Source organism: Canis lupus, chromosome 2 (genome assembly GCF_011100685.1).
Source record: "Canis lupus familiaris isolate Mischka breed German Shepherd chromosome 2, alternate assembly UU_Cfam_GSD_1.0, whole genome shotgun sequence".
Classification (NCBI taxonomy): Eukaryota; Metazoa; Chordata; class Mammalia; order Carnivora; family Canidae; genus Canis; species Canis lupus.
This window is the reverse complement of record NC_049223.1, coordinates 19052514-19079535: the sequence shown is the minus strand read 5'-3', so window position 1 is coordinate 19079535 and position 27022 is coordinate 19052514. Positions and strand designations below refer to the sequence as shown.

The 27022-nt window shown below is 42.4% G+C and overlaps 1 protein-coding gene across 6 annotated transcripts in view; it reads right to left on the bottom strand.

Annotated features, from left to right (window-relative positions):
• Window positions 1-27022, bottom strand: part of RSU1 (Ras suppressor protein 1) — a 249259-nt gene that overhangs the window by 177912 nt on the left and 44325 nt on the right. For all 6 annotated transcript variants that reach the window (XR_005355280.1, XM_038530008.1, XM_038530006.1 and 3 more), the window contains 4 exons: window positions 15572-15692; window positions 8415-8533; window positions 6679-6761; window positions 6290-6404 (listed from right to left, as the gene is read on the bottom strand). Coding sequence is in view for 5 of the 6 variants with exons in the window: in XM_038530008.1 (XP_038385936.1) it covers window positions 6290-6404; window positions 6679-6761; window positions 8415-8533; window positions 15572-15692 (438 nt within the window). In the remaining variant the exon portion in view is untranslated. The remainder of the gene's footprint in view (window positions 1-6289; window positions 6405-6678; window positions 6762-8414; window positions 8534-15571; window positions 15693-27022) is intronic.

The window sequence follows — 27022 nt, the reverse complement described above, 5'->3', positions numbered from 1 at the left end:
GCTAAGTTCTAGGTGTGGATTATTATTTAATTCCCAGAACACAGGATTATGACCTGAGCCGAAGGCAGGTGCTTAACTGACTGAGCCTTCCAGGCACCCCCATACAAAGGATTTTAGACTGGTATCTCCCCTCTTTCTTCACTCTGCTCATTCTACAGAATTGTAATTGGAGGGAAATTCTCAATTCCTGACATCACTTACTCTTTGAATGGAATTAGTGTTTGTTTCCACTCTTCACAAATGTGCTAGAAAGGATACATATGCTTCTCATATTTCTGTAATAAAAAAATACTACCATTGATTCCTGGCATACAAAGCAGGACACTATGCCAGCTAGCCCCAGGTGTATGTAGCACTGCATACATCCCTCCCACGGGCTGCTTAAATTGGCGTAGACAGGGTTCCAACATCTAAAACACTTTGCTTTGCTGCACGCCTAGCTGACCAAGGTGCTCTCCTTCTCCAAAGGCAATTATCTGGGTGACAAACGCAGGAGAAGAGTTCCCAGGATTGTCCAGAAGCCAAGAGACCAAAAATGATCCCAGAAAGAGCAAGTAACTGAACACTGGACAATTTAGCAGAGACCATGTAAAAATGCACAATTCACATCTTCAGTTTCTAAGACGACAGCTAGCTCATGTGCGAGACAAACTGCAAAAATGGAAGAGAGGCTAGCTCAGAGAGCCACCAGCTCTGACATCACCATGATGTGCCAGTGCTGTCCACTCTGGCACTCCGTCTGTTCACAGGCCTGGTGACATGTGCCCTTCCTGCCTCCCTAACCAATGAGGCCTTTTCTCTATTCCACTCACTAATTCTTCCACTAAAGGAAACCGGGTGAAATTTTACTTAGTCACATTGCTGTTCTTTTGAAGAGATTGACTAGTGGCTGAAAATATGGGTCCCAACGAGACCTTCGGATTCAGAGAGGCTCAGCAGAAGATTTCACCTGTGTGTATTTCCTTTTTTTTTTTTTTTTTTAAGATTTTATTTATTTATTTGAGAAAGAGAGAGAACGAGCAGGGAGAGGGGCAGAGGGAGAAGTAGACTCCCCACTAAGCAGGGAGCCCGACATGGGACTCAATCCCAGGACCCTGAGATCATGACCTGAGCCGAAGGCAGACCCTTAACTGAGACTCCCAGGCGCCCCACCTGTGTCTATTTCCTGCTTTCACTGGAAGAATTAACTGCACATGTCAGGAAAACACTTGTCCTATGAAGTGAAGCATGCCCACTGCACTTGCACAGGGGAGCCACGGTGAGGCCAATCGGGGAAAGCCACAGTCCCCAGTTCCTGTCCTGGCCACAATACCTGCATGGGAGCAGGCCCACTCACCAAGATCCCCAGTCCTTCAGGCTTTATTTAGTGTTTAGGAACCAGAGAGCTTCGGGGCTCTATCTTCCACAGTCACACCCAAGGAATCTCCGCCACTCAGTGGCATTACATTTATGATGATAATGCCCCAAATCATATACTAGCCCAGACCTCTCTTCCAATTCCAGACCCCACTATCCAGGTGCCCTCTCAATGAGACATCCAGAAGGCATCTCAAGCTCAGGACACCCAAACTCAACTCATGACTAGCCTCCCCACCCCCACATCTCCCTTGACCCCTTCCCATTATTTTCCCTGCCCATTTAGCTCCCCAGGCCCAAAGCCTCAGAATCAACCTCTTCTCTCCTCTCCAGAGTCATCACCAATTCCCGGTCATCATACCTTTGAAATCGACCCAGAATCTGACCATTATCGCCACCTGGGTGAATGCAGAAGGAATTCAATTCCTTCTGGAAGCTTCAAAGGAAAATCCATTTCCTTGGTTTTTTTGGCTTCCGAAGTCTGCCCACATTCTTTGCTCAAGGCCCCTTCCACGCTGGATGTATCACTCCAACCTCTTGACTCTGTCATAACATCTGCGACCACTGTCTCTGACCTTCCTGCCTCCCTCATCCTAAAACTCCTTTGGTTACACTGGGCTCACCTCAGTAATCCAGGATAATCTCTGCACCTCAAGATTCTAAATCATGTCGGCAAAGTGCTTTTGGCCATGCAAGTTAACAAATGCCCAGCTTCTGGTGACTGGGATGAGGGCACCTGGGGGCCATTACTCAGCCTGCCAACACCACCTCACTCAGAGCAAAAGCCCAAGTCCTCATGATGCCCAGCAATTCCCATGTGATCTTGTCCCTATTTCCTAACTGAGCTCACCTCTTCCAACCCTCCCCTTGCTCACTGCATTCCAGCCATTGAGTCATGCTGTTCCTTAAAACACATGGCCCATCTCAGGACCTTTGCACTTGCTGTTCCTACTACCAGGAAAGCTCCCTCCCTCGTTTAGGTCTCTGCTTTAAATGACACCAACTTATGAGTGAGGCTTTCTCTGTTGACTCTATGTAACAGAGTAATATCCCCCCCCTCCCATTGGGACACTCCTTTCCAAGCTAATTTTTTTTGCAGAGCATTTATCATCTGATATGCTATCCATCCATCCACTTATCTGCCCTCCTCCACTGCAGGATCACAGGGGAGTCCGTCCCTTGTCAGATCTCCAAGAAATAAGCATAAAGCTGGGGCCCAATAAACAGTTGATGAATTTTACTTTAATAGAAAGTAAGTTCCTTGGAGACAAGAACAAGCCTAACATAGGAACTTAATGAATATCTAAATGAGAATGAAAAAATGAATGGGTGAGTGACAGACCAGTTTGCATCTAATTATAGGCATATGGACCAACATCAAACCAAGGGCATTACTGTTTAGGAATCAGACACAACAGGTAAAGTAACTTATTCAGGGACTCACAGAAGTGAAGGAACATAATTACACAGAAAAAATTCCAGCCAAGCCCCTGACTTTATTCTGCTGTGTCCCTCAACATTTCGGACCTGACAAGTCAGAAGTCATCTGGATACCCTTGCTTGGTTCAAATACTCTTACCAACAAGGCTTCAAGTTGTTAAACTCCAAATTGATTTTTTAAAGGAAATGTCACCGGAATCTCAAAAGCACTTGCTTCGCTTATTTCAATACGTAAAAATATGAACATACAGAAGAGAGACCCTCATCCACACATGAAGATGTGCCCAGGAGCAAACCTGCAGCCAGGGGGATGCTGTAGGGACAGAGAGAACCCACCACAAGCTCATCAGTCCCCAGCACTGCTCGTCACCCAGCCAGGGCAGCTCCAGAGGCTCACCTTAGCTACCGAGGACAAGTTAAACCAAAGACATTCCCACTGTGGCTGGATGGCTGCAGGATGGGGAGAACCCCAAGACAACGCAACCGCCTCAGCCCTGGGAACAGCAATTGTCACCAAGGGCATCCCTTCTGCATTTTGCAGTGTTATTACAGCCCTGCTGCTTACACACCAGCCCCGCCGGCCACGTGACTGCCACACTGTAGCAGCTCTTCTCCTGCCACTTGGGGAAGGGAGCCAGCACTGGGCTTTATTCACACTTGGAAACCACTTTCTGGGAATCCTTTGGCTGGCAAAAATGGAAATGAGAACACTACCAGTGGTTAGGAATACTGACTCGGCAAATAGGCTGACAGGGTGCAAATCAAGCCTCTATGACTTGATAGCTGTGCCCCTATGGCTGTCCCTAAGCTCCCGTCTTCTCACCTTTCAAAAGTGGGCTTACGAGTCTTATGACAATTACTAGAGATATAGAAAGAAAAGTACCTGTCACAGCACTTTGGTACAGGAGGCCTTAATACATACTGGCTACTCTAACAGTGATTTTTATATTAATATTTATATTATTCTTGATTCTAAAAAAAATCGCCATTCAAAAATAAAGAATACATATGTCTTTATCTTTAGTTTGTAACAGAAACTCCCAGGGGTTTATCATTTATTTCCAGCTAAGTATTCGCCTATAATTAGGGAAAGCTGCCACGAGGCAGATGTTGAGATTAAGCTTTCCTAGGTATGGCTTAAAAAATAAAATCATTTAGTGACTTTCTCAATTCTACTCTTGAATTAAAAAAATACATAATTTGTTATTGGAGAGTGTAACAGAAATGTTAGATAAATATGACTAGATGTTGTATTTAAATAGCATAAGTGACTTAAGATTTCAAAATATGTAAGTACATATGTAGGTGTTCACCCAGGTTTATTTTTTTAACAAAGTATCATCTGACAGAAATATCTGAATAATGCCCTACATTGCCTCTTTGCTTGAAAAATGAAAATAAAATACACTTAAAAAAAATTTCTCCTAATCATAATAACCAAGGTAGCATGGAGTGAGCTTTTCCAAACTACATAAGAAATAGTCCTGGGGCACCTCCGTGGCTCAAAGTGTCCAACTCTTGATTTAAGCTCAGGTCAAGCTCTCAGGTTTGTGAGACCGAGCCCCACACTGGGCTCCACATACAACACAGAGTCTGTTTGAGATTCTCTCTCTCCTTCTTCCTCTATCCCTTCCCCCGCCCATATGTACACACAGGCGCGCTCTCGCTCACTCTCTAATAAATAAAATTAAAGGGATCCCTGGGTGGCGCAGCGGTTTGGAGCCTGCCTTTGGCCCAGGGCGCGATCCTGGAGACCCAGGATCGAGTCCCACGTCGGGCTCCTGGTGCATGGAGCCTGCTTCTCTCTCTGCCTGTGTCTCTGCCTCTCTCTCTCTCTGTGACTTAAATAAATAAAAAATAAATAAAATAATAAATAAATAAATAAATAAATAAATAAATAAATAAATAAATAAATAAATAAAAAGAATTAGTCTCATACATGGAGAATCTGACTCAGTAGGTAAGGGAAGAAGTAGGTACCTGTATTCTGCAAAAGCCTCCCAAGTATTACTAACAGTAATCCCTACTATTAACAATCATTGTACAAATTTTCTTTTGACAAGGAGTTCTGTCTTACAACTTTTGCAAAGACAAAAGCCTTTTGTTTGTAGCCTCCTAATAAAGTGAGATGTGTCTACTTGTAAGTCCATGAAGAGAAGGGGCTGAGCTACATTGCAGTCCTTGAAATCAGAACAAACTCCTCTAGACTTTTTACAACTATAAAGTTGCTGATGAGGATGGGCTAAGGGGGGGCTGAAACTTTGTTCCATGAAATCACGTGAATGCTTTTCCTTTAGACCAGGGCTGCTCCACAGAACATTCTGGCTGACGGAAACTTTCTCTACTTCTGTTTCCCAAGGGGTAACCATGAGCCACCACATGTGGCTCCTGAGCAGTGGAAGTGTGGCTTGTGGCTTCTATACCTGGAAGGATTGCTCTGGCTGTGCATGGCCATCCCAACACCTTGCTGAGGCCCTCATTTCATTAACCGGTTCAGTAGTGATTCCTTAAGCACCCCACCTCAAGCCTAGCACATGGCAAGCATGGGGCACAGGGCAGGGAGCAAATACAAAACCCCACCCTACTCTCCTTGTGCTTACATTCTAATTAACAATAACTGGCACCACTCTTTCATATCACCAGACTCCTTTGAGGTACTTGCTCCAAAAACTCTGGGTTAAATGTGTTCTTTTTAAATTATGGTATCTTGAAGCAGAAAAGCCAATATTCATAGCCTGCGAAACAATACAGCTCAATGGAATGAAGAAGTCAGAGGATACAGAGAGTCTGTATGAGCAAAGAGAGGCAAATGTATAAAACCTTTCCAGAGGGGTAGAATAATCCTCAGCCAGAGAGTAACAGGTTTGAACGATATGATATTTTTGAGGGAGGTCAGAAGCCCACTCTGGCCCTGGTGAATGAGCAAGGAGAGGATTAGGAGGCATCGGCCACAGGAGCAGGACCAAGGGATTCCCAGCTGGAACCCACTTAACAATTCCCCCCGGGAATGGAGTCAGAAGAGAACCAAAGGCATGACCAGAAAAGGTATTTCACGCAGCTGTAACAAATACTTTATGTAGTATGAGTTTTCAAGGGATTGAAAAAAATTAAAAGATTTAAAAAAAATAAAGAGTGATGGTTTGATTAGCACATTTTTAAGAATCGTCAGCTGGCACACGAGGAGCCTCAGACAAGACCATTACTGCTCAGCTCGGGCTCTCCTCCCTGCCCCGGGCAGGGGCCGCGCTGGCTGATCCTACATCAGCACTTTCTCCAAGCCTGGGTGCCATGTGGCTGCTGAACGCGGCCGCAGGACAGGTCAAGCCCCGAGCAGCTGAACTCTGGTCAAGGACAAACGCTCCTAGACACAATCAGAACAGGCACCTCAGTGGAGGCTGCCTGCCAAAAGGAGAGAGGGTTGTTCAGAATTGGCGCATGTGGATCATTGTTATTAATTAAACCCCGAACTGAGATCATTCGTCAGCAACCTTACCTAGTTCTGGGGGCAGAACGGTCAGGCGGTTCCCCTGAATGTGGAGTTCCTTAAGCTGAGTAAGCTCCCCGATTTCTTTAGGCAGCGAGATCAGGTCGTTATCCCTAAGGCTGAGCTAAATGTAAGAAAACAAGGAGTTGTCAGAACAGTGTTCACGTCAAGAGGCGCTCAACAGAAACTCTCGTCCTTTTCCGTGCCCTCTCTCTCCTTTGAAGGCTCAATCCTTTCAATTTATTTACAAGTGCCTGCAGATGAACGAGAAGCAGGAGCAGGAGGAGTGGTTGATTCCTGCAAAACAAACCGCACTCCTGCTCAAATTGACTTGATTCTACTCTTACAAGGGCTGCAGAAGTGAATTGATTTTCTAAGAATTTAGATAAATTACTTACTATCTGCAACTTTGTGAGCTTCCCAATATCTGGCGGCAGGATTTCAAAATCGTTGTCACTTAGATAGAGTGCACGCAGGGTGGCTGCAAATTAAACAGCAATATATAAACAGGGTGGCACGGAATCCAACCATTTGAGGTCTGATCAATACAAGGGAGTCAGCTTTGATTAATAACCCGGGCTTGGTGAAAAGCCTGTGACACACCTAGGGCTCACAATAATAAGAAGCAGGTCAAACTTAGATTTACTGGCTTATTGTGGGGCTGGTGTGTGCAGGAAAACATCTATATACAAGAGGACTGACACAATTAACAACTCTGGGCACCAGCAATTTTTGGCACAGGGCTTCAAGACACTCTCAAAAATGATAGCGATATTTCTTCTATTATTTCTGATTCACATTTATGCTTTGCATCCGAAGCATAACCAAGAAAACCAGGGTCACCTGTATCAATGCTCAGGGCAAAAGAGCTGTTATTTAAATGCAAGTATGTTAAAAATAAATAATGAAAAGGCTTTCGGGTGAGGAAGACCATAATCACAGTTCATTGTTTCTGTAATCAGACTAATTATTATTAATTATTTCTATAGCCTTAGCAACAAAAATAAGTGAAGACAAAAATAAGGAGCTAACATAATGACAGGGAGTTTTAAAATAGAGAAACCTTAACTTAGAATATCAGAATTTTTCAAATCAGAAATTTGTTCACAATATCACACAGTGATAACATGACCCCCAAACTACAGAATGAGAAACTTCTAAGGCATCTTTTTAAATCCCTAACCAAACAGGAAAAGTATCATCAGATGTCTATTTTGTTTGCTTATAGGTATTCAATTACATTCTAATGTTTTAAAATTTGACAGAACTCTATGTCAATATACACAGCAAAATTTCCTTCATGGCCCAGGAAAATATTTTAGAATTGGCTCCATGTGCTTGAGAAAGTCTGGGAGAGAGAATATGCATAAGGTTATAAAAGAAATTTTGGAGACAAGCTCAGAAAATGCAGAATCTCTGGATGCCATACGTGTCACTATTTGGAGAAACAGAATACTCATTTAAGGAAAGCAACTCTTTCCTAAATATTTCGTGAGTTCTGGGAAAAATCTATTTTTCCTCATTTTTAGGAGTATCTGCAGCCAGAAATTTGGTTGCATAGAATACAGGTGAAAAGATAAAGTCTGTTTATCTGTGAAAAACCATTTCTTGATGTTTGATTGCATACTACAGACAAAATAGACTACATCAATGAGAGTACCTTTTAAAAGACTTAAAACAAGAATCTTGCTTGGAAATGTCAAAAATTCTGTTACTGGTTTATTAAGGGACATTGTTATAAATAATTGGTTGGAATATCTTTGGGGAAATAGTTTACAAAGAGTTAACAGCAACATGCGAGGACACATTCATTATTGTATTTCTTTGGCATGCTCTTTAAAAATAAAGTTAAGTTCTTGAGCTAAATGTGAGACTTGATCTCATTTAGGTACATAATCTCTATCCGGAAGTTAATATGACATTACTAAGTCCACTTGAGCGCAATGGTGTCAGGTAACTATATATCAAATATACATACTGCTGAGCTATGAAGGAATATTCAAAAGAAATGTGTGAAGAAAAAAATATATACGTCCAATAATTTCTCTTGGAGTTTGGGCCCTGGCAAATAAATTTCACTTTCAGAACGCAAAGTACCATTTTAAGGAGATTTATAGAATTAAAAGTTTCTTACTAAGGTAGAAGAAGTTTCCGGGAAGAGAATTTTCATTCAAGTTGTTGTAAGTCAAATCAAGGACCTCAAGAGCTGGGAGAGAGCCAAATCCTCGAGGCAAAGTGTTTAGTCTATTCATGCTGTGGTTGGAGGGGGAAAAAAAAAATCCAAGACGTCACACACAAAACATATGTTCAGACAATACTCACATCACCTCTGTGTCACAAGCCTAAGAGCCATGTACGAGGACTGAAGCTCAGAAGAGGCCATAATTCTGCAATAACACTTTATGTTCTTTTAATCAGCACAGTAATTGTAGTCGGAGAATCTCGATGGTCATGGAACGTTTGAAAACGTCTTCTCATTTTCTGCAGTGGTGATGCTCAGTCACTGTGGTACACAGAAACCTCAATCACAGCAAAGTGTCCTTCTAGAGAAAAACTTCCTCACGCATGTAGCAATAATAACTCATCAAAAGATATAGAGTAAGCTTTGTAGTTTTTAGACTGTTGGCTTTATTTCATTTATTCCTCCCAAAGGAAGAAAAAAAAAAATCATTCAAAATGATCTCCACAATGGTGGCTGCCAGGGCCTGAGGGAGGGGGAAATGAGTTGTTGTTGTTTAATGGATGTAGAGTTTCAGTTTTGCACAGTTTTCTCTGTTTCTGGAGACGGGCTACACAACAATGTGAATATACTTAATGCTACAGAATCGTACACTTAACAGCGGTTATGGTGGTAAATTTTACGTCAGTTGTATTTCACAATAACTGGAAATAAAATATATACATACTTCCAATGAAATCTAAGGAAAATATACTTTCTATTACTTTCTTATTTTAAGACCCTTCTTAATGTGATTCCCTTTGAGCATACTTAAAAAAGGATTAAAAAATAGGTTTTTTTAAATCTAATAGAACCTGGCAGATATTGAAAGGTCGGAGGGACTGTGATGCTAAAATAATTCTGAGACCTCAAGCATTCTCTTACTAGATGCAATCCTGTCCACACCTGCCAACCACCCACAGGCTGGGCTGCACAAGAGTGAGCTAATGGCACAAGGAGAAACTGAGAGAAAAGTAATTTCTACCCCCTGGGTAGAAAAGTCATTGCTTACCTTTACACTGAATAAAATAACCTCCATGACCATTTGCTGTAATGACAACAACTGGTATTTTCTACCAATTCACAATCTGTGAAGCATATTTATATCAAGTATTCACTGGAATCACCAAAACTATGACATAATACAGGCAGGACAACGCTTCCAATGATCTGGTTAATGCTGATGTGAATGAAGTAACAAGGATTTCGAACTCACCTGAAGAGGGTGACAGATGTCTGAGAGCACCTGGCACCTCACAGAGGCAAAGGCACCCTGATCCCAAGACTCTAATGCAAGGTGCTGAGTAAGTTGAAAGAAAAATCACAGGGCACCTGTGTGGCTCTGTGGTTGAGCATCTGCCTTTAGCTCAGGTCGTGATCCTGGGGTCCTGGGATCAAGTCCCACATCAGGCTCCCCACATGGAGCCTGCTTCTCCCTCTGCCTAGGTTTTTGCCTGTCTCTCATGAATAAATAAATAAAATATTTAAAAAGAAAATCAGAACTAGTGGGAAAAGCACATTAGTTTCTTTCTTTAAACATTGCTCTAGGGCAGCCTGGGTGGCTCAGCAGTTTAGCACCGCCTTTGGTACAGCGCATGGTCCTGGAGACCCAGGATCGAGTCCCACGTCAGGCTCCCTGCATGGAGCCTGCTTCTCCCTCTGCCTGTGTCTCTGCCCCCCCCCCCCCCCGTGTGTGTGTGTGTCTCATGAATAAATGAATAAAATCTTTTAAAAAATAAAAATTAAACATTGCTCTAAGTTACCCATTTTTGAAAATCACCACTGAAGTTTTTCTTTCCAAACATGGTAGGAGACTTTTGAAAGGTAAGGTGCAGGAAAGCCTGGGTGAGCCCTCCTTTGGAGGGAAGAGGCATCTCACACGAGAGGGAGCGCTTCCAGCCCATCTCCAGCCCAGAGTGAGCCTGACAGTGTCCACCTCCTGGTGGCAAGAACCTCCCAAACTGAAAGTTCTTTTTCTCAAATGAGAAACCAATCCTCCCCAAAATGTCAAGAACGCTGCAGAGCTCCCCCACCCCCCACAGTGCAGCTGACAGCAGTGACAGCAGGAAGCCCTCACAACAGAGGGACCAGACGTAGTGCTGGCTGTGGACCAAGCCAGGAGCAGCAGGGACTACAGGCCGCTTCCCTGGACACCAGCAACTGTGGGGTCACCTGTGGGGTCTGCTCCTGGGGCTCCTCCAAGAGCGCCGGCCCTCTAGAGCCAGATTAGATGAGCGGTCCGGCTCCTGTGCCGCTGGCTGGGTGACTATGGGCAAGCGGTCTGCTTCTGAGACCCAGTTCCTTCAACGGCAAAATAAGGACAGTGATACTTTCCTAGCAGGACCGGCAGGAGGATGACAGCTGAGAAATCTGAAGCATGTAGTTAAGATCTGTGGCTCACGGATGGTTCTCCAGCAATGAAAGCTATAACTACAGTTATTTCTCAGGAGGTGATTGGGAAAGATTGTGCCTCCGCCTCAAGCAGGTAAGCGCCCCCTGTGAGAAGAGAAGACCACTGTGGGCAGCCTGAATCCAAGTGCAGTTTCCTGTTTGTGTCCTGCCAGTTGGCCCTCACATCACTTCCAGGGTTCACAAAGTTGCTTATGGTTCATTTGTGCCACAGTGGTATAAATTCTTTCACCTGCCTCTGAACATTTTTCTAGGGTGTTCTGGAAATGGGAAAGTGCCTGCGTATGACATAGAAATTTATAAAACCAGAGTGTTAAAGGCTGGTCAGCATCTTTTTTCTTTTTTCTTTTTCAAAAGCTAGGAAGGCCCTTATTTAATGCCTCCCTTCTGGAACGTTCTGATCTCCAGAGGTCCTTCTTGTTTCAATAAAACCATCTTTGCTAAAGTTAACAATTTTTCTCACACCCGGAGTGACCTGCTCACACTCTTAGCCAAAAACAAAACAAAACAAAACAAAACAAAACAAAAAAACCACAAAACCTTCTTGAAAATTCAACACTGTACTTTGTGAAAACTCAATTTCACGAGATGAGCTCCAGCATCTCACTGGATTAAAGAGTATTACAGAGGAGCTGGCCATGGTGCTACTGCAGTCAGATTATCCCAGAAATAATCACCAACAAGGAGCCAATGTGGTTTTTACATTTTGTGGAAACGAATTCCATAAAATGAACCATATTTAAAGTATTAAAAACATCATGCAAACTTACTTATTCCAGTGGCCTAAAAATCCTTTCAGGTCTTCCCATCATGAGAATAAACAGCAAATACCACATAAAACTTTAAAAGCAACTTCTGATTGAGCATGCTGTTTGGAATCTGCCTATGTGTGGCCTCAATGTTCTGTGTGAACAGAACATTTTTAATTTAATTTTTATTTTAATTCCAGTATACTTAATATCCAGTGTTATATTAGTTTCAGGTATGCAATATAGTGATTCAACAGTTCCACACATCACCCTGTGCCCATCACAAGTGCACTCCTTAATCCTCACCACCTGTTTCACCCATCCCATCCCCCCACTCACCACCCACCTCTCCTCTGGTAACCATCTGTCTGTTCTCTACACTGAAGAGTCTGTTTCTTGGTTGGTCTCGGTTTTTCTTTGTTCATTTGTTTGTTTCTTAAATTCCACATGAGTGAAATCATACAGTATTTGTCTTTCTCTGACAGACTTATATCACTTAGCATTATACTCTCTAGATCCATCCACGTTGCTGCAAATGGTAAGATTTTATTCTTTATGGCTGAGCAATATTCTATTGCACGCATGCACGCGCGCACACACACACACATGCACACAATTTATTCTTCATTCACTCATTCATCTACTGAGGAGGCTTGAGTTGCTTCCATAACTTGGCTATGATAAATAATGCTGCAATAAATATAGGGGCACGTATTACCTTTTCAAATTAGTGTTTTAGTTTTCTTTGGGTAAATACCCAGTAGTGAGATTCCTGGATCATAGTATAGCTCTATTTTTAACTTTTCGAGGAACTTGCATATTGTTTTCCACAGTGGCTGCACCAGTCTGCATTCCTACCAACAGTGCACGAGGGAGGGTCTTTTTTTCCCACATCTTCACCAACACTTTTGTTTCTTGTGTTTTTTACGTTAGCCATTTTAACAGGTATGAGATGATACCTCACTGTGATTTTGATTTGCATTTCCCTGATGATAAATGATGTTGAGCATCTTTTCATGTGTCTGTTGGCCATCTAGATGTCTTCTTTGAAGAAATGTCTTCACATTTCACGAAGAATGTTCGTGTCTTCTGCTTACTTAATTGATTATTCGTTTTTTTGGTGTTGAGTTTTTGGTTTTTCAGTAACTCCCATGTGTATAATTTTTATTTGAGCTGCTTACTCTGAGGAGTCCACTATGATAGGCCTTAAACAGGGCTATGTAGGTACAATTCTTGATGCCATTTGAGAACAGAAATATCCTTTACTGAAACTCATATTAATTCCTCTCCCAGAGAACTAAGAATTTTTGTTCAAACTTTGACAACCCCATCTATGTGGCTATATAAGTAAATACAGAAAGCTTTACATAATCAACAGAATACCGAGAGCCAAAAAATGTGAATGGCTCCGAAGACAAGAAAGACAGAACTAAGATGCTTTTGAATAAAAAAAAAAAAAAAACACTTTATAACTCTGTCCTAAGGTACCTCCAACCCATCCTGACCTCTAGCTCTACCTATCCTAATCTCCCCTCCACATGACCTTTCACACACAAAAAAAAACAACTTTTTCTCATACCTGCTAGTTGGTTGTAAAAACTCCTCACTGGTCAGCAGGATAAAACCAGGGCTCCTTCACTTGGCACACAGGGCCCTTCACTGCTTCCCTGCCATTACAGACATTTGTTTAACATCTGTTTCCCCAACTGTGACATACACTCCATAGAGACTGGATGGCTACTACCTAGGCCAGCACTTGGCACACAACTGGGAGGGCAGGAAGTACCCAGTAAATAAACACTGACAGCCCTACTTCAGGCCTCACCTCTTACCTTACTGCTCCCTGCCTCACACTTTACACTCAGTGACACTCAACAACTCGCAATTCCTGGAACCTGTGGTACTCTGAGCTTTTCATTCATTCATGTCATTCCCACAGGCCTTCCCTCCTCCTTCTGAGGAGAAATTTGTTTTCATGTGTCAGGTTTCGGCTCGAATACTGCCCTCTGTAGGAAACCTCTAGAGAACCTCACCTGTTGACTAATGAAAGCTCTAGTTTCTGTCTCCACTGCCTTCAATGGCCCAGCCATTTGCAGTCAGTGCTCCTTTACCGCCAGCTCTTGCCCCAATACTTAAGGCCAGGGACTGCCATTTTCACCACTGAGCCCCAACACAAGCAAGGTTCCTGACACAGATCAGGCACTTACACAGTCATGAAATAAATCAAGTAAAACGATGATGATGGTGTAGTGGTGGTGGTAATAGCTACCCCTTACATACTGCTTACTACACGCTGCCACGTACAGCTCCTAGTGCCTTGTATATAAATAACTTGTTAAACACATGAATCAACAAATTAACAGTAAGAATGTATCAAGCTTTTGTTAAAAAAGATCTTATTTATTTGAGAGAGTGAGAGTGTACTTGAGGAGCACAAGGGAGGGCAGAGGGAGAGGGAGAAGCAGACTCCCCGCTGAGCAGGGAGCCTGACTCGGGGTTCCATCCCAGGACCCTGAGATCATTACCTGAACCAAAGGCAGACGCTTCACCGACTGAGCCACCCAGAAGCCCCAAGAGTGTATCGAGTTTTGTACGTCTAATATATACATCTAGTTTTAGCTTCTGGCTTACACACAAATTAAGCATTAGGAACTTAATAATTTTCAAAACAAAGATATAAATGAAGGATCCTTTCTTTTCTGCTTTGCCAAATGGATGTACAATCTCCATATCTGTAGGGGGATAAAAGTCATCTGATTTAAGTGATGTCTCCCCTCCTTCTGGAAGCTCTACTTCCCCCTCAGACATGAGGAAAAAGAATGCTCATGGATCTTTCCAAGATTATCTCTTAACCAGAGTGAACGTAAAATGAGTGTCTAATCAAACTCCCTGTGGAAAGAATGAGCTCAACTACAAATCATTCCATGAATAAGGGTTTTGTTTTTTTTTTTCATGATTGCTTCCTATTAGATTGATAAATACCTGGCTGGCTTCTATCACTACTCCATGTAAATCACTAACTAAACTAGAGCATTTAATGGCTATAATTTAATGAACAGATGACTTCACACAGCAGATGAAGCATGAGTGGGCAGCTCCGTCTAACAGCAACAACAGTGAAGCTGGAATTCAGAAGCTCAAGTTCTGGTAGCATCAATGGTGCTTGACAGACGGCTGTGAACCTCAGGAAATGGGGTTCTCTGCCTAGCTTGGTCACCAACCTTAGGGCAACTGAAGTTCTCAGAAAGGGCTCAGCTTCCACTCCACGACATGAGAGCAATACTGCCCGCCCGCCCTCCCTCATAATCATCAAGAGGATCAAATACTAGCATGAGGCCTCTGAAAACTGTAGAGCAATACACGGTATTATTTATTATTATTCACTGCTGCCGTTCCTGCCACCTGAGCTGAATCAAACCTCCTCTCTTCACCTCCACATAAAGAAAGACAGAGGATTATAACCTCTCGAATATATAAAAGAATTTTAAGAATCAATGAAGTAGTGTTCGGAAATGTATCCCCCACTCACCTTCCATAGAAGGAAGGTGCTTTGTAAAGGATTACTACTTAATACAGAGAGAAAAATCAATCATATTACAACTGGTCTGGGCAGTTAATGCTACGCAAGAAGGTCCCTTCCTGGTTAACATTAACTGGAATAAAATTTTGTTGGAAACAAAATATGATTTTAAAAAATCGCTTATTGTACCAACAATTAGCTTTTCAATTACTTCTTAAATTGATATCCACTAATTCAGGCCATTGAGAAGAGGTATTGAAACAATAAAAGTTTTGTTAAAAACCTGCAAAAGAGAAAGGAACTGGAGGTCAGGGCCCCCTATGTGATAGTATAACGCACTCTCTCCCGTATCCAGAGCCTGCCCACCCCGCCACTCCTTCCTTGCCAATACTCACCCCAGGTTCAGGTGTTTGAGCTTTTGAAGGCTGCTGATCTGTGTGGGCAGCTCTTCAATCTGGTTATTAAAAAAGTTAAGCACTTCCAAATTCTTCAGCTCTGCTATGTTTGGTGGCACAGCTACGGAAACAAAATTGCTGAGTGTGAATACAGGAACCCCGCTCCTCGCAAGGAATGCCAGCAACACATTTTGTTTTTCTTTCTCAGGAAAGAGAGATGAAACTCGAATATGACCATCTGATTCACATATACATCTTATTTTTTGTAAGTTTTTCTTAGGTTAGTAACTCAGTAGAGTAAAAATGAAAATGTTTCTTCAAAGGGCAAAAGAGAATTTCAGGGTGCCATAAACAACCCGTCGGTGAATATTCCCAAGCATAAATGCTTTTATAATTGTCATACAATGTCTCATAAGCATGACGGTTTTCTTTCTCTTGGTTTTTTTGCACCTCCACCCAAAGAAAGACTGCAAACTCCACATCCTTCCAGGGTAATGATACATTCGTCAAGCTGTTTCAATAGTCTGATATCTGAAGAGCAGTTCTCTTAACACCACCACACTAAATCACAATGTAAGTTCAACCTTAAGTGATGAAATATTCAACCTACCTCATTATGATTTTTGGCTTCTGGCCTTTACATCTTGATCAACACACACACACACACACACACACACACACACACACACAGCATTTAAGTCAGATTGGCAACAGATCAATGCATTGTTATTACATAGAAATATGAAAAACCAACTCAGTAGCATGATGTGAATACCAGCATGCAGATCAAAGGTTAAAATAAGCCAGTGTGGGCCTTAAAGAATCTTCCTTCTGTGGAATATATCCTTACAAATATCAATATAAAAGCCAATGGCATCTTTAGCTCACAAGTACTAACTCTCCAGTGGTGGCAGAAAGACTTTCAAAGGAGGGTAGTTTATCTGTCCCCATCATTGATTCAGTCTTCTACAAACACTTGTTATTGGCCATCAGCTTGTCCATGGAACGTTCACATCAATTCTAACACCAAGCCTACTCAGGATACTGACCCCACTGACCTGGGCCCTGGGTACAGCATAAGAAAGTGTCATGTCATGCCTTCTTTGAGTACATTCACTTCCGGTCCCAACAGCACCCTCTGGGGAGTATTCCAGAAGACTGGGAAAAACCGGGAGCACCTCTGCTTAGAGCCACTACATAGGTATGTGTAAAATTCCAAACAGGCATCTAAAATATTTCAGGAGGTAGCCATTGCAAGAACTCCCTTCCGAACAGAAGAGGACAGGCACATTGCTCATTACAGTTCTGAGTCCTCAATTTCAGCTTTCTAAAATGTCTGAGGTATTGGTGACCTGACTTCTTTTAGAGGGAAGGCGGCTTGGTTAAAAGGCAAGGGAAATGCTTTCACTGGAGGAAGGGACTGTGAAGAATATGAATCAGTCTGGATTCAGACACTTGGGAGGTGGCAGTGGTCCAGATGGAAAATGAGCAAGGCGTGGATTAGTTACTCAAGAGGCTGGATTGGGACTGGAGATAAAAGGATAGGTTTTAATGGGAAATGAAGGCAGCTGGAAATTACCTCCCGGAACTGTACTCTTGGATACCAACACGAATGCATATGAGCCCTACCTGCACAATTTGGCCTTAAAAGCACTCATAGGTGTGTAGTCAGTAACACACTTTCCAGCAAATGAATGGTATTCACTATGGGTAAATGGTCACAAAGAAATTCATCGGGTCTGCGGAGTCTCAGGGTATTGTCAGCTTACCTGTTTGTTCTCTCCCTAGAACACCAAGTGTGTGAAGCACAGCTCTACAGACAAGGACAAGCCTGCTCGGGGGGCCTCACCCCCTTCCCCTTGTTCCCCCTCCAGCTACCAAAGCATCTCTCACGGCATTCATCTGATTACTTTGAAGAGCAATAAAGAAAGTTAGTGCAACCAGGAGAAAATGATGATCTCAATTTAGCCACAAACCAAGAATAATGCAGCCAGAATTACTGTTGCCTTCCCAAAGTTACTTTGCCAATGCAATTAAATGCTGGTCTGAAGGTATCGCCTTTTTGACAGGATGAGAGATTATTTCACTCTCCTTGCTAAATCAGTCCAATTTAAAACCACAAATTATGCTAAATGTGATTTAGGGCTTTGTTTTGTGGACACAAACAATAACCCTACATTCAATTTACTAAGCCTCTCCCAGCCTTCCACGTGCATGTGAATTTTGTGTTGAAGACTCCACTCAAGCTACAAGGGGAAAATATTACCCGGCTAATATTCTCTCTCAACAATTCCCCCCACCTGGCCATAGTAAAAATCAGAAGCAATTAACATTCAGACCTGGCCAGATAACATTCACTCTTTCAACCAATATTTAGAGAATGGTTATGATGTGTACAAAGCCACACTTTTAACACTCAACATTTCAATTCTTCTGGGATGAAGTAAGAAAGGCAAGCTATCTCAACAAAGTAAGTTACGAAAGAAAGAGTATCAAAGTCAATAAATGAAAACAGGTCTAGTGTTTGGAAAACAAACTAATTCAAATAAAACTGTCCATAAACAACATTATATGGTCTCATTCATTTGGGGAATATAAATAATAGTGAAAGGGAATAAAGGGGAAAGGAGGGAAAATAAGTGGGAAATATCAGAAAGGGAGACAGAACATGGAAGACTGCTAACTCTGGGAAACGAACTAGGGGTGGTGGAAGGGGAGGTGGGCGGGGGGTGGGGGTGACTGGGTGGCGGGCACTGAGGTGGGCACTTGACGGGATCAAGCACTGGGTGTTATTCTATTTGTTGGCAAATTGAACACCAATAAAAAATAAATTTATAATTTAAAAAACTGTCCATAAAAAAAAAGTATCCGGTTAACAATATGAGCTGTGCAATAATGAAATTATATACAGATATGACATGAACAAATTCAGCTGCTACGGAAAAAAACGGAGCAATATGTCCCCAGTCAGAATACTCTGGTGAAATTTTTCAAGATCTCTGCGTGACGCATTTGCATGAAGTATTTTAAAACACAACTGAACAGTCAGCATCGAGATATTTCTTATTACGCCTCTGCAGCATGCCTTTTCATCAATCAGTCCTGTTTGTGACCGTGACCCCAGCTGTATACACACAGGCTACAGATAACAAGGAGCTGAGCACTCAAGGGAAACGGGAGGGCAGTGTAGGGTGTGGACACGAGGGTCCGGGCTGTACCAGGACTATTCAGAGTTCTCTTCCACCTGGCTTTAACATTCTGCGATTCTCACAAGAGCTGGATGACGGAAATCAATGAAATGGATTTAAATAATGCAACAAATGGGGCCCTCAATTAGGAAGCTCAGTCATGTAGAACTTTGCTTATGACAGAGAATTTAGTATCATTTTCTGTCAAAAGCGACAGCTTTAATTTTGAGACTCCAGTTGCTACTGTTGAGAGAAAGGTCCCCAACCACTCTCAGGTGTTCTCTGGCTCCTCGATGCCACATTCTGCTTTCATCACAGGATCAGATGACCACTGGGAACACTCTTGTCCAGAGCAAAGGTGACGAAGATGTGGTCCTGCCACCAGAGGAGCTACAGCCAGAGACTGGTCTCAAGTTGTCTTCAAGCAGTTATAACTGTTCAGCCGGACACACCCAGCAGGACCCTCTTTCCCTCCAAGGTCTCCTAAGTCTATAGCCGGAATGTTCTTCTAGTTTCATGTGAGAAGCACGCACCAGCCAGATTAAGCAATCAGCCCTTGCAGGTTTGGGACGGCCCCACAATCAGCAGCCCAAGTCCCTGGGCAGGCTCACAAATCTGGGCCAGAAGGGGCCTTGCCTGATGTCCTACATTAACAACCGTTAGAAAGCTCCCTCAAGCAGGAAGCCTCAGAAAGCACTTGCTGGACACACTGGATGGACCAGAGCACTCCAACTGTGTGAAACAGCTGACCCGGTAGCTAACAACAGTCACCTGCCTCCCCGAACAGAAAAACCTCAGTAAACTATTGTTACGGCAACCAGACCTTCACTTTAGGAGCATTTTGTTTTGGGATAAAAAATTAACAATTCCAAAACCAATAATTTATTTTTAAAAGCCTTTTAGTTTATCCACACAAAAATAAATAGCAGAGTATGCTCCGGAGCTGGGCTTTCCAACGTGCAATCACTATGGAAAATAGTATAGAGGTTCCTCAAAAAATTAAAACTAGAACTACTGGATGACCCAGCAATTCCACTACTGGGTATTTATCCAAAGGAAATGAAATCACGGTCTCCAAGAAACATCTCCACCCATGTTCACTGCAACCTTATTCGCAATAGCCAAGACACAGAAGCAATGTTAAGTGTCCACCAACGGATGGACAAGGGCAATGTGGTAATATATTTACAGAGGAATACTACTCATCCATAAAAAAGGAAACCTTGTTTACAACAACACGGATGGATCTTGAAAGCATTACGCTAAGTGAATTAAGTCAGACGGAAAAAGACAAAACCTGTATAATCTCACTTAAATGGGGAAGCTTAAAATACACACACACACACACACACATATAAATTCAGAAAACAAGATTAGATTTATGATTACCAGAGGTGGAGGACACGGGATGAGGGAACTAGATGAAAGTATTAAGACAGAAAAAGGAGAAAAAGGAAATAAATTTAAATCTAGATTAGTTGAAATTAAGTAAAGTTAATAAATCAGTCTCTTGGTCACACAAACCACATTGCAAGTAGCTAGTGCCTACCATACTGGACAGCACAGAGAGAACATTCCCTTCAGTGCAGAGAGTTCTAGATAGTGCCGCTCTAGGGCAGAAGGCTCACAAACTTTATGGAGTATATCAGAATTACCGAAAGGCTTGTCAAAACATGGGGGACTGGGGGGCATGTACCTCAGAGTTTCAGATTCAGTAGGTTTGAGATGGGGCTTGGTGAGATTCCGCAATTCCAAGTTCCCAGGGGATACTGATGTCGCTGATCTGGAGATCATTTTGGTGCAGAAAACTTTTAATTTAGTGGTGACATCAAAATCATTAATCTAATACATTTGTCCCTTACCCCACACAATAAGCTGAGTAAGATCCAAATTAAGACTTCTATGGCCCTCAATAAGTTGAGATTTGGGGTTGATGAAAAGTGGGCAAAAAAATCCAAATAGACAAAAAACAAAAGAACTCTAAATGGCTGATCCACCCATCCTGGGGCTGCAATCCAACCACATACAGTCAACTTTTGCTTCCCCATGCAGCTGGCATCCATCTCATTAGTTCAGATGAAAGAACAAACTACAGGTCGTATCATCCACAGGCATGGCTGGGCCAGCCGGAAAACACACAAACCCAGGCCCAAGAGGGAGAAATTCTTGCTTATCATTCAAACTAACATAGTCTGGGCTCTTATGGGCAGCTGATCAGCACATAAGCAACCCCAACACATAAGTACCACATGCTACTGAAATCTCTAACATGGAGAAAGAGAGATTTTTCAGATTCCAATTTTGAGATGGACTACCCCTCCATGGGACTGGATGAAGTGGCTCCAGAACTAATGAAGCATATCTGTTCACACGACTTCATGGGCCTCCATTCAACAGCATCCACCTTCTCAGAAGACCCCTGCCCCAAATCTTGCCCTTAAAAATCCTCACCTGTAAGCTACTGGGGAATTTGGGACTTTGGGGCATTAGCACACCCCCCTCCCGACCCTGTTCTCTGAGATGGCACCAAACCAACAAAGAGCTTATCTTCCTGCACTGCAAAACCTCGGTGTCCGTTTTTACTGACTGGAGGTGCTTCGGGTAGACACACTCTCATTTGGTTCGGTTATACACACACCGATCTTGATGAAGCCAGTGCAGAGTAGTATGAACAACGTTCATGGAGAAAAGGTTCTGAACTGGTTCATCAGACTGAGTCACTCAGCAGCAACTTCATCACGACCAGTTGCCATCCTCGTAGAGATGCCTTTTGCTATACTTCTGGCCGTCGAAACACCGAGAAGTAGATGGAGAATATTGGGTGGATGTGACAGCACAGGCAGACCAGCTGGGATGCAGCCGATCCGGGGGATTCTTGAGCATCTTGTGGCCCCCGAGGCAAAGAAACAAAACCTCAAAAAGTGACAGGCTCTGGGAGCAGCAGGCACCCTACAAAACATAAGGACTGGTGCTCACCGGCGTGCAGCCTACAGAAAGGCCGGTGGGGCATGCATTGGTCTTTGGAGCCATATGGTTAGCACCGACAGCCGGGTCCTCTTCAGCTACAAAAGGGCAGTAAGAGACCATGCACCATGTTACCACCCACGGCTGCCAGGAAGCCAGAAGCTGCTCAGAACACATGTAGGTTTTCATCATAAGCACAGGCATGAAATCCGGAGTCGTGAACCCTTCCTACCACCTCCACCAGACTTCTGAGTAGTCAGAATTACGCTGTGCCTAACTATTTTTGCAGAAGCGCCTAGACTAGCTTCTTTAATCCAGAGATTCTTGCAAAGGAGAGGCGCTAGGCTAGGGCATGAAGGCCAAGGGGTTGCTGCCTGCATGCCTCTTTGCAAAACTGAACTCATGGTTCAGCCATTGCCTCCACCACGAGAAACCGGAGAGGGACTGCAAAAGGCCCCAAGTGTACAAAGAGGGAGACTCAGAGCAGGTACCTAATGGGAAACACTGCCCGTGGCACACGGCACAGTGGTGAGCACACTCCCCGCCCAGCAATGGGTGAAACGCTACTATCTCGTGCCCATTTCCAGAGACATCTCAGTGCTACTGACCCACCAGCCACAACACCTGAAGACATCACCATATGGGATCAAGTAAAGCAAAATAAATCAGAAAGCGCTGCTTCCCCAAACCTGGCATATTTATATTAAACGCAGGAGACTTGAGTGCTGTAACATATGAAAATGCTCAGACTTCTGCATGCTTCTGCTGCTTTATAAGATTTCTTTAACAGAAAAGGCTAAGGGAAGGTAGAAGATTGTTCAATGAGGCCAGTTACTAGACCCCTAAGATACAGTGCTACAACAAAGTTATTCGAAAAAGTACAAAAACCACAAGAAAACATCCAAATGAGTGGGATTATTCATTATACACACACCTAGGGAAGAAAGACCACTTAAGAGGAAGGGGTAAAAGCAAAGATTCATTATATCTAATGAATATAATACTGAATAACAATTGTTGCCCTATGCCTTGCCTAGACAAGGTGAGAAGAAGCCAAAAGAACAAAACTATGTGAAGTATGACGTTGGGGCATTCCTGGTCAGAGAAAAAAGCGCAGCCCCTTTAATGCCCAATTCTACTAGCTGGAGACGTTAGTCTATTCCTACCACAGAGGTGATGTCTAGACTCATTACATAGATGTCAATTCTCTCAGCAAATTAGGAATCATAGTCTTGAATGCCATTTTATGATTACCATTTTAATGATAATGTAAAGATGCATCTCTTTAGTCTCGCATACAAATAATTATGCTCTTCAGAATTTTACATGCAAAAAAAAGTCATTTGTATTTATAGTGATTAATAGACTTTTGTTTTCTGACCCAAAACACAAGGTGTGTGATGAACTAATTCTATCTTACACAAGAAGGTGAAGTTTCAAAAATATACTAACGATAACTAGCTTCACAGATTTTATGGGGTTTTCCCCAAGTCAGCTATTAAAACAGTGAATTACAGTAGTTATGGGTTATTTAAAAGCATAAAGTTTATGAAACAGTAAAGCGGGTTCTCATGTAAAAGGACCTATATGTTCCTCAAGGTGAAAATTAAGTACTAAAATATCTAAACATCTACCCAATAAAGGCCAACAGCCCCCAAATCATTATTAGCTTTATAAATAACAACAGTAATGCTACATTCAGTTAAACAACAGTATTTACTGAGCACCCACACCTAGCAGGACGTACTTGTACCCCATCATGGGCCGCTTTAAGATTATGCAGCTTAAGTAATTTTACTAACCAAAAATATCCTGACTTAATTCACTAAAAAAAAAAGAAAAAAAAAAAGACCTTACTCTTTCAGCAACAATGAGAATAATCAAAGGGAAGAAAGTTACAAGCAAGCATTAAGGCAGATTTTACAGTACAAAGTCAAACATGCAAAAATATATGTCCCTGGGCTATAAAGAATGTGAACGCAAGGCCAAACAAATCTCCTAAAAAGCTGACAAGCATGGATTTCTGCTCCTCTGAGGATGCAGAATTTACTTGATTTGTGAATCTTTTATTAACAGCCCAGAGAGAGCCAAGGAATGGTCCACACAATCTTGAACCCTGAATTCTTTCAGGAACACACCTTTGCAATCACATCCAGTACTGAAGGGCTACCCTGCCAGCCAGGCAGGATGTCAGTAAACAGCTTTAACCAGGAGCAGCAATAAGAGGAAAGGCAGTGGCATTTGATGGTCTGGGAGGAAGAGACATCTAGTGAAGGGCAAGCAAAAGGCAGAGGGGCTTCTCTGGAAAAATGCCTAAGAAGTTTCGAGACACAGCAAGAAGGAAGAGGAGAACACTAAAAAACAAACAAAAACCAATGTCAATCAACGCAGAAAGCAAGCTCAGTGTCATAAGAAAGAGCTATCTGGGCTCCTAAATATCGTTGTAAGACATTACAGACACACATAGACTCAATCCTCAATTATTAACATAAAGAGGGAGACAGTAGACTAACCAAATTCACACACATACACACATTAACACACTCTGCCAATAGTTCACGTCTTCTTCTACAATTAAGAATGACTTCACCAGGAGGCCACACTCGGTTACCTCTCTTCTTGCCTCATCTTGTATTTCAATGCTGAGGATGGGAGTAATTTACAGGAGGAAGAAAGGGAGCAGAGGGTAAATGCCCAGGACCAGCAGAATCCACACAGTCCCCACAGGGCTTTGAGAACACCCTCTACTATAACAGTTTTGTCTTTTATCCTTTGGAATTCTCCCTGCTTTTCTATTTGAACATGTAAAGATCCATGGCAGCGGTCCCTCCACTGAGCTCCTAGATTAATGTGGGTGAGATACATAAACTGCACACGTACATCATTAGCAAGGCAGCAGCGCAATGGTGAGCGCAGAAGCTTGGAAGCCATAAAGAGCCCCCCCTCACCCTCCAGCTCTAGTTACTTGACCACTTCAGACCTGCTGCTTCTACCAGATATATAGAGTAGGGTATCAATAAGTGCTAGTTCCTTGCCCCCCTTCCTTTCACACTCAAGTCATCATATACAGAAGGTTGGCACTTCAGAGGCTAATAAACCATGGACAGCCCTAATACTCTCCCATATAGAACAGGTGGTGGGACAGGCGGGCTTTGTAGGGAAAGAGGAGAATTCATCTCAACTTTCTGAAGGATAAGCAAGATCTGAAGAGGGGCAAGCACTGCAGATAAGAATCAGCTCATTATTAAAGAGTATACACAGGCAGGAGAAAAAGGCTAAAGGCACAGCAAAAAAATTAGACAAGGTTCAGAATGAAAAACAACTACGAAGGAGGTAGATGAATCTGTTAAGTAGTGGTGGGTCACTTGCATCACAGTGGTGTTTTGTCTTATTAAGCTAACTGGCAAAGAAAAGAAAAACTGAAATGGGAAAAAGGCATTCTCATAGGTTTCATGGAAACTGAAATATGTGTATACCGTAAAAATTAGTAAAGGGAAACCTCATTAAAATGGATTTGGGAGGCTGGCAGGCGGAGCTCTCATGCTCTACTACTGATGGTCAACTGCAGACTCAACAGGAAGAGACTGACCTTGCCCATAGATACTTTACGATCTTCCCCCTGGCGACAGCCCAGCCAATGAGAGACAGTCACAAGTCCGCTAATGAAAAGCCACCATACTTCCAGCTCCCAGTTTACTCCAAGGAGATTTCTGTTTAAGACAACATGCCCAAATTCCCTCTCTCCTCCACAGGCTTTTATTCTTCTGACTTGCCTATGGTTTTGCTACAGCTTGCCTGTCCCAAGCTGCAATTCTCAGCTATTCCCAAATAAACCCATTTTTTTGTTGGTAAAATAATGGGAAGTTTTATATTTAAGGTTAACTATATATATATATATATATATATATATATATATATATGTACGCATTCCACTCAAGATGACAAATTCTTATTGAACAAAATATACATTTTAGCAGCTTAACGTAGATGGAGCTTTTGAATATTTTTAAATGCTATCAAGAGTGAATTTCACATAATGAGAATCATCATTTTAAAGTTTTGTACAAATTTCCAGCCGATATCTCTATGAAATAGCATCAGTATATCTACACACCAAATATACTGTTATCTACCCTCTGCTCCACGATTTCTAAATCTGAGTTACATGCACCCCTAAAGAACTCGTGGATAGTTTTTGTGGATCCACAAAACCTATGTGCATTTTTCTAGGGATCACTGAAACAGTTGCACCCCCTTAAAAAAAGGTTGGTTTGTTATGAAATGTGAAGGACTTCTCTAAAAGGATGCACGTGCCAAGGAATTGCACCTCTTAGAATATCATCTCCCACTCTAATCCACAGTACACTCACGTACCTACACCCATATACACACCTACACCACACACGTTGCTCAGAAGAAATAGTGAATAGATGATTTGTATACACATTTTTGCAACTAAATCAATTCTGTTTGAGAACTGTATTATTCTATATTCAAGATCAACTTCCCTTCAGGGGCTAATTATGATTTAGAAAGGGACAGGGTCAAACTGCCCCCACATCATTTTCTCCATAGCCTGCCACCATTCTGAAATTCTTATAACTAAAGTTGTTCTGTTTAAAAACATACTGTAGGGGGCTCCCGACCCCTGGTGGAGCAGTCAGTTAGGTGACCCACTCTCAATTTCAGCTCAGGTCATGATCTCAGACTCATGTGATTGAACCCTGCATCTGGCTTCATGTTGGGCATGGAGTCTGCTTAAGATGCTCTCTCCCCCTGTCACTCTCCCCTTTCCTCCATATCTCTCTCCTTCCCTCTCTAAATAAAATAAATAAAATAAAAAAATAAAATAAAATAAAATAAAAATAATAAAAAATACTGTGGAAGAATTAATACATTAATTTAGCTAGCTTCCTCTTAGTGTAGAGCAAGACTCCAAGAAAAGAGATTCCAGAATAGGTACATTTTGGTTGATAGTGCTGGATCAGTGGGCCAGAGTCTCTGAGCTAAGTATCTGAGCATCATGAGACAGCTTCTCCAACTTCACCCAATGCCCTTGGACCCTACTGGTTCTGGACTATGGGGCCAACAGATGCTTCCATGTGATGATCTAGCAGGTTTACTTACTAAAACCAAAATAACAACAAACTCCCAACTGCGGGTAAATTTTTTTATGGTAACCTAACCACTAGTACCATATGATAGATACTGTCTAATTAATAGCTGCCAGACTCAAAAATACTACGTATATAGTTTTTCAAATCCAATCTTTCAAATGATGGCATAGTAACAAACTGAT